This window comes from Paralichthys olivaceus, chromosome 13 (genome assembly GCF_024713975.1).
Source record: "Paralichthys olivaceus isolate ysfri-2021 chromosome 13, ASM2471397v2, whole genome shotgun sequence".
NCBI lineage: Eukaryota > Metazoa > Chordata > Actinopteri > Pleuronectiformes > Paralichthyidae > Paralichthys > Paralichthys olivaceus.
The window spans coordinates 18041948-18050208 of record NC_091105.1 but is presented as its reverse complement, the minus strand read 5'-3'; the positions used below and the strand labels follow the sequence as shown (position 1 = coordinate 18050208).

At 41.7% G+C, this 8261-nt stretch overlaps 1 protein-coding gene across 4 annotated transcripts; it reads right to left on the bottom strand.

The window, feature by feature from the left end:
• Nucleotides 1-104: 104 nt before the first annotated feature.
• nod1 (nucleotide-binding oligomerization domain containing 1) lies at nt 105-8231 on the bottom strand. 4 transcript variants are annotated; one of them, XM_020091087.2, is made up of 12 exons: nt 8133-8231; nt 7489-7681; nt 7209-7383; nt 4872-6684; nt 4693-4776; nt 4243-4326; nt 4061-4144; nt 3062-3145; nt 2898-2981; nt 2731-2814; nt 2551-2634; nt 105-947 (listed from the first exon to the last, which is right to left on the bottom strand). In XM_020091087.2, the coding sequence occupies exons 2-12, from the start codon at nt 7657-7659 to the stop codon at nt 875-877; spliced, it is 2820 nt and encodes a 939-aa protein (XP_019946646.2). In that variant the 5' UTR covers nt 7660-7681; nt 8133-8231; the 3' UTR covers nt 105-874. The 4 variants fall into 4 exon arrangements, with proteins under 4 accessions (XP_019946646.2, XP_069393318.1, XP_069393319.1 ...); XM_069537217.1 differs by having other exon boundaries at nt 8051-8197; XM_069537218.1 differs by having other exon boundaries at nt 7489-7674; nt 8051-8189.
• Nucleotides 8232-8261: the final 30 nt, after the last annotated feature.

The following is an 8261-nucleotide window of genomic DNA, read 5'->3' as shown; positions in this document are numbered from 1 at the left end:
TGTCGGCAGTGTGAGTGATGTGTGATAGAAAAGTTCTGCACTGTGAGTGGTCATCAAGTTTATAAAAGCCATACATATATAAAAACTATATATCACACAAACAGTTAACATATCAATGTCTTTACTGAGGTGCACATTCAAACATTCCACCAGCTGTGTATATGTACATCACATTGTGTAACAGTCAGATAAATAATGATGTTTCTGTTTATAGCAAATATTCACACATGTTCTTAAATCAGCTCATGAAGAAAGAAGTAATCTGTTTGGTTTCTTCCTCTTAACCAGAAATGCCACTTCCCTTTTTTCAACATCCTCTATTTGATCTGCAAAGTTTCCTTTAGGATTCATCAACAACAATGGTATGAAATTTCAATTTAATATTTAGGTGAAAGGGATCTATTGGCGCAAATTGAATATAAAATAACCCTCATGTGTTTCATCAAAATTGTATGAATTGTAATTTTCCTGACCCTATTACAGGCCCTTTATATTTAAATACTTTATATTTACATTGAGAGGACCCTCTCTACGGAGTCCGCCATGTTTTTTACATTAGTGACTCCAGACTGGACAAACTAAACACCTTTTGAGTTTTTATGACAAATGAAGCTTCCACAGGTTCTTTTTCATGTTTGGAAGGAGAGGGTGAGGTGAGGGGTGTTCAGCTACAACATGTCACTAAATTCTACACACTGTACCTTTAAGTAAATAATGTAACATTGTGCCCATAGCCAGGTGAAAGCATTAAGTATAACACCATACCTGATCAGTTTACTAATACTAATACTGTGCATGCACACAGCGGAAACGCAACATCTTCACTCCCAGACATAGATTACTCAACATGTGCACGTGTCACATGATTGGCTGCTCAGTGGAAGAGCAGCCTCTTCTCTGCCATAAACTCTTTCTCTTCCTCTTCAGAGAGCTGGTTTCCTTTAACACTGCAGGAACATGAGAGGAAACAGTCAGACTATCGTTCACAGACACATTCATGAGCGCACAGGGAGACACTAAGCCTCCCAGTGTCCCATCATAATCACTAAAGTACATTAGAGCATTACATTAAAGCAAATGCATTTGCCAGGATAATGCAATGGCTTGAGTCATGCCTGAGTTTAAATATTAACAAGAGAAAAGTTATTTTATCTTTATAACCATGACACAACCTTTCTGTGTTCTTATAAAAGGTTAAAGGATTGATAAGGTGACTGATTTAAAATATCTTGACGCGATGCAGAATCCCAATTTGCAGGATCTTAAGACACGTGTAAAATATCTGCTTAAAACCTATCAGGTTTTTAGCTAACGTTTTCAAATTTTAGGCGTATCAGACAGACTTTCTTTCTAGATGCTGCCAAGATACTGTGATCCTTTCTCATTCTTCTTCTTGTAGTTTATGTTGGAGTCAGGCTGCTGAAACAACCGTAATACTTTTATAATACACCATGGTACTTCTAGTCCTTTTACAAATACATTTTTTTTTTTTAAATGGACAAAAATCCACCGTAAAGTTCTGAAGAAATACAATTTACAGAGCTTTGAGAGTTTGAAATTATTTGCTAGTTTTTGTCAAGTTTGAAATGACGTGAAATTAAGTGACTTTGTCTATACTCGCTCAGTAAATTAGAATTTCACCACATGCATTTGGGCACTGATGGTATAAAGACCTGCAGCTCTGTCACTTCTTTCAAAACCCACTGTTGAGAGCTGCTCAGCAAAGTTCCCACTGACCCTGAGCTCTGCTCTTTTCATTTGTTTAATTCAGTCTGGGGTTGAACATTAACTGTTGACTGTGCAAACCCAGACACACTGGTGTAGCAGAGCACTACTTCAGTTCTCTTACATATATATTTAGTTTTTGGTTGTTTCGGTCAGGTGGTTGTGAACGCTTCACTGACATATTATCGCCTTATTATTAACACATCCAGCAATATTAAGGTTTGTGTCCACCTGATGAATGTTGGCTTCACCATGTCTCCAGCTGTTCTCTAACGTTGTCTGACTGCTGTTTGCTGCTACGCAGGTTGAGCACAGTGGCTTTAAACAACTTGTCTGCTGAAAACAGCTGCTGGGGCTGAAAATAAAGCAATAGCCATGTTTTGACCAAAGTACCTTTTAGTCCCAGGAACCTTTTAGATGAACTAAAAGGTTTGTGCACAATGTTGTTCACCAGCTTTTTTGCTGTGTTTTACAGACAAGAGGAGATTTAGGCAAATGGTCTTGCTGGTCAAACAAACAAAGTGGTTCCACTCCAGTCCACCGGGTGGGGATAACTACACAACAATGGTGAGGGTTTCTGATTTCTTTAAAATACATACCCTAATAATTAACTTGCACCTACACTAATGATAAGTTGAATATAGAGGCTGCCTCAGTAGAATTATTGAATGTGAGGATTTTCTAAAATGAGGTTATTTCATCATCACTTTGGCAGATAAAACTTCAGTGTCAGCACAGATGGAGGTGAGTGTGGTGTGCAGTGTGTTGGTGGAGAAACTGAAGCTGTTCTGAAGTCACCATGCTGTGTAACTGTTGTAACCTCACCATATCTCTTTGAGCGCCGAGTTGTGAGTGAGGGCCTCAGCAAGGTGTTTGATCCCATGCACACTGAACTGGTTGTTGATTAACCTGCACACACACAAACACAGAGATCCAATAATCACTGTCTGAGCAGAGCAGCAGCATCAAAGATCCTTAAATACAGAATGTGTGTGTGTTCCGTACCAGAGGTGTGTTAAACCTGTGTTCACTTTAACCAACTCGGCAAAGTGTGGAGCTGCATCGTCAGTCAACTCGTTCTGCACCAACCTGCAGCAACACAGACATGTTGTTCTTCGTGCTTCAGTCAGAACAGCGAACAACATGCAGCTCTGAGTGAGTGTTGTGTTTACCAGAATATCCTGAGGGTGCTGTTCTCTTTTAGAGCCTCCGACAGAAGCTTTCCACCTTTTGATGTGATGCCATTAGCTGAGAGACTAAAACACAGATAATCCATTAGTTTAAACTATGAGTGGAAATCAGTAGGGTTTTTTATTAATGGTAGTCGCCCTCTTACCTGAGGTTGGTAAGCTTTGGGTGGTTCCTCAAAGCTTCTGCGAATGCCTCTGCCCCTTCATCTCCGATGCTATTCCCCCACATCCTGAAAATGAAGATAAAAACCTTCATCTGAGAAGCATCAGTGTGCAGACAAACACAACAGCTTCCTGCCTTGTCTGTCACTTTTCCTTCTTTTCAATAGGAAAATAATCTGGCAGGTTTTCTTAGAAAGCACACAATTTCAATTTAATTTTTATAGTTATGGCGCCAAATCATAATATAAATTATCTCGAGGCACTTTATATAGAAGGTCAAGACCTTCAAATCTTATTAATGTAAAAAAAAACAACAGTTCCCAAAATGAGCAGCACTTTGGTGACTGTGGAGAGGAAAAAAACCCTCATTAACAAGGAGAAACCTCTAGCAGAACCAGGCTCAATGTGGGCGGTCATCTGCCTCGACCAGTTGGGGTGAGCAAAAAAAAAAGGAAGAGAGGAGAGATGGGTGGAAAAGAGGGAAGAGAAGAGAGAGTGATAGTGGGGAGGGGTCGAGGGGGAGAGAGAGAGGCGAGAGAGACCGGGACTTGTCAACCAAGATTAAACAAGTCCAGTGGGTCGTCTCAGAGGTACTGGGGTTAATTCACCAGGTTTTTTTGGTTCTTGCTGACACCCTGTTAAACCCCCTTTTTAAACATCCTCCATCAGATTATATGTTGGGAATATTTGTCATTTAAGAGATGTTTTATAAAGTTGACTACAAATTATGTGCTTTTTCTTTCTCATCTCAACACTTTGATGAGGAAAGCTGCAGCTGGGTCTCAGGAGACTGAGCGGGTCGTTCAGTAACCTGAAGGTCAGCGGTTTGATCCCTGTCTACCTCTACCACCACTTGGCATGCAAGCTTTGAGTGGTCATCAATAAATACAAACCATTTAGCTGGTCAGTCTATTTTGTCAATCATTAGCCATTTGTTTAAAGCCACCTCTGTACAGAGATGTTTAACAGAGGTGAGGTCTTACCCAACATCAAATATTGAGGAGCTCTTCTGAATTGCACTGGCCAGATATCTCCCACCAACACTAGTGATCTTGTTTTTACCGATCCTGAGGACATGGTGGAGACAGCATCCATTAAGCAGGTATAAAGACACAAGATATTACATAAATAGTATTGCATTAGAATTTCTTGGTACAACACGTACTTGACAACACGCAACTTTGGACATTCCTCAATTATCTGAGCAACCAGCTTGGCTCCAACATCTGTGATGTGATTATTGTAAAGTCTGAGGACAAAGAGAAATTAAAATCAAAGTTCAGATTCATTCTGAGAAAAAAAACATATAGCAGTATTTTAGTTCATGGAGTATCGAGAATTAACGTTGGGGCTGTATCCTACTTTCATTTGTTAGCAAACTTTCAACTATTCAACAGAATAATTATGTTACATGGGAGACAAACTAGGGTTTCAGGGTAAGGCTAATTGTTTCATATCTAATTGTTTCATATTTCTATTTAGTGAGTGATGCTCCTGCCTGGTAACAACAAAGTAACCTTTGTGCCTTCAACCAAACAGAATGCAGAATCCAAAACGTACAGTGGCCATTGAAGTTTAAAGTTGAAATACACCAGAACAGTTGATGTCAACTTACCCCAAGACCTCCACAACCTTGTGCTTGCACAGCTCCTCTGCAAGAACCTCAATGCTGCTGTCTGACAGTTGATTGACGCATAATCTAGAGACAATCAGTTGAGTTAGTGCTACAAGTTACATCCTGTGCATTAAAGAATCAGTCAGAATATCCCACAGTGGAGATCAGAAGGTTCTTACCTCACAACTGTCATCTTACAAAACGAAGGCCTCAGCTGCTTCACCCCATAGTCACTGATGTTGTTGTTATCCATGTCAACGCCCAGGAGCCTCTGACGGTGTTGCAGTACGAAGTTGAGGGCGGCGCAGTCACCCGAGTAGATGTTGCAGTAACCCAGCTTGATCAAACTCGCTGTGATGCCTTTCGCTGTCATCTGAGCGATGTGTTTGTTCCCCGTCTCAAAGATGCACCTCAGCATCCACAGAAAGTTGGGCATAACGTGGATTTTCTTGCCTTCATCGACTTTGTAGTGGGGTAAACCCCGGAGGTGGAACTTAACACCAGTGGAAAGGTAAGATTTAAGCACGGCCCTTTTTTTCTTGAGTAGCCTAGGAGATACCAGATGCTCCATCAGGCCAGTGTGAGCCTTAGAGAGCAGTCCACACAAGAAGAGATTTGTGAACTGAAGGTGATCATTGGTTTCAAATGGTTTCTCTTGGCTCTGTTTCGAGGAGCCAGTGATACACAATTTGAACAGCAGACAGGATGGTTCCCTCTTCCTGCTGCACTCTGTGAAGAACTTGAGAATGGAGTCTGCAGCAGCCTGCTCGTCCAACACAAGCGCAAATGCTGCCAAAAAAGACTGGAGGGTGATGTGGAGGAATTCAAAGTTAGCAGGGCTTCCGTTGGCTTCACAGTCACTGACAGGTCGGAGGAAGCCCAGGGGCAGGTCCTCCTCTCTGAGACCGCACGCAGCGATCTCCTCTTGGTTACAAATGAAGCTTCCTCTCTCCATACCCTGAAGTGCCAGCTTGGCAAATGCAGCAAGGGATGTAAGCCCTGCTTTGAATGTCTCTGAGGCACACCAGCTGCTTTTCTTCAGCAGAGATGGAGCGGATGAAGTTAAGCGGCTGAAGAACACCTCAGACAGCAGAAGAAAGATGTCGGTGAGCGTGATGCAGGAGTCAGGCAGATGAAAAAGATCATGCACTGTGTGCAGGTAGCTAAAGCTCTTGAATAGAATCCAGCAGAATAGCGGAGTGGAGCACAGGCCACAGAGGTGGGGGCTAGCATCCAGCTGAACTGACACCTTATTTCTGTGTTCCTGCTCCTTAAAGTTCAAATTAATGTAGGACTTCAGATGAGTTGGAGAGAACCCCCGTAGAATCACCTTTTTTCTGATCACCCTGCTCTGGAGCTCAATCCCTTTCCGAGCAGTCAGCATCTTCTGGGAGTTCTTAAGCAGTTTCCCGGAGAGCAAGCTGATCAGAAGCTGGAGGGGATGTGCCTTGTCCTCTGGCGACACCACTTCAGGGACATTCGTCAGGTCCAGATTATCCTGAATCTCATCGTAGCCATCAAATGTGAAAAGAACTTTTTCAGGGAAGCGCAGGATGTATTCAAACACCTCATTATCTGGATCCAGATCTGGATGACAGTTGTATTTGAACAAAAGTTCTCTGAGGGAGATCTGTTCTGTTTCTTTAAAAATGCTGAACATCCTACAGCGGAACTTAAAGAAGAAGATGGCATCTGTCTGCAGCTCTTTCTTGGACCAGAGGTTCTGGAGCTTCTGAAGGAGGATGGATTTTCCCACTCCAGCGTCCCCCATCACATAGATGATTTCACCTTGCGGATTGAAGACGGCGTGGTCTCCGAGGAGCTGGTCCAGACTCTCCACGAAGCCCAGACTTTCATTGCATTCATTCAGCAGTTCCATCAAAGAGTCGGTGTAGAGTTCCTCCAGACGGGTCTCCTCTTGCTGGCCGTATGACATGATGAAGCAGGTGTCCCGGCTCATTTCATGCCTCAACTTTGCGCTATACCTGCTGACTTAAAAAAAAGAAACATGTGATATATATATATATATATATATATATATATATATATATATATGCTGGTAGAATATCCAGATTAAGGTCCAGTGATGCATAGTTTAATGTTTATAAATCAAGCATAAAAGATCAAATGTAGCTTTGGTGACAGGATGCCACTTTTTTGGAAATGTGTATGTGTTCCATATTTTTTAATTGGAATGACATAGACATGAACTGTCTGACTCTTGAAGTTTTACCCATACAAGTATGAATACAAATTATTCTTAAACATTGGTAATCACAATCAATATACACTATGTATTTTTAATATAATTGAATATTCTGCATTTGTAGCCTGATCCTTGATTTTTAGGCTTATTTTAAATGGGGACTCAGAATAAAAGAAATACTTCTCACAAACACTCTGGTTTAACTGTTAATACCTGTCTAACATCTTGGCATCAGACATTTTTATGGCACAAACACAGAGCATAGAGAAGAACATGTCGGTGGAACAGAGCACTAGGTTGTAAGACTTACTGGGATCTGTGTTCACCACTGTCATCAGCATTATGTCACTGCTCGGGTTGAAGTTGATCTCTTTCAGCCATGGCTGCAGGTCTATGTATGCATCACACACTTTGTATATGATGAAAAGAAAGTATTCGCAGGCCTCCTCCCCTTTGCACTGGACTAGCTCCAAGATTGTGCGCACCTAGAAAATAATCACAATAGGTAACAACAACAAAAGATAACATCAAATACAAATATGATACAGTCAGACATGGCCTTGGTAAACAGGTCTCTCTGGTTTTCCTACCTGATCTGTTTTGGTCACAGTTTGTTGCACGATCTCAACATCTTCTTCACAGAGGAAGCCACAAGCCAGCAGGTTGTCCAGGATGCACTGGATGCTCCTCAGGCTCGACACCAGCAGCTCTCTGTGGTGGGTGAGGATCTTTCGGCATCTGGCTTCTTCTCGCTGATCCATATTTACTGCAGAACAGTCACTTCTGTGGGAGAACACATGATGAAGGAGCTTTTAAAATCTATACTCCATTTTAACATAAACAAATACACACACATGCTGCTGATAAATGAATCACAGATAGACGTGTCAGATCAAGACACATTTAAAGATACAGCCTCTGCATTAAGATTACAAGTTTTTCAAGACTTCTCCATAAGCTAGGGATAGAAAAACAGACACTAACAAAGAATGACCCACAATTCTGTTAAAAAGAATGAGAGTTCAAATATAGATACGTTTTTCTGCTGACGCTATAGTAACAGTAACACCAGCTGACTGGGTGTGTTTGTTGCTGGGAGGCTCAGAGAAGACAGACTAACTGTACTTAAGTAGAATGAAACCTGGATCCTACATGACGCGTCCACAGCACAGATCTGATGACACAGCTCTTCAAAATAAAAGCCGTATTCGACCACTACTCATTTGATCTTCACCTGGAGCAGAGAGAACGTGGTCCCCAGCACAGACTCAGTGTAAGAACGGACTCAGTGACAGGGGAAGTGAAAGTATTCAACAGCAACACGTCATTTCTCTGAAATATCTCACTGCCTGTGAGGCGTTCA

Excerpts from the sequence above, each read along its gene's own strand:
- nod1 (XM_020091087.2), bottom strand. The coding sequence starts at position 7,659 with ATGGATCAGCGAGAAGAAGCCAGATGCCGAAAGATCCTCACCCACCAC. Across the intron at positions 3,146-4,060 it reads TCCTCAATATTTGATGTTGG|GATGTGGGGGAATAGCATCG; the intron begins GTAAGACCTCAC and ends CTTCATTTTCAG. Across the intron at positions 2,635-2,730 it reads ACAGGTTTAACACACCTCTG|GTTAATCAACAACCAGTTCA; the intron begins GTACGGAACACA and ends GTGTGTGTGCAG.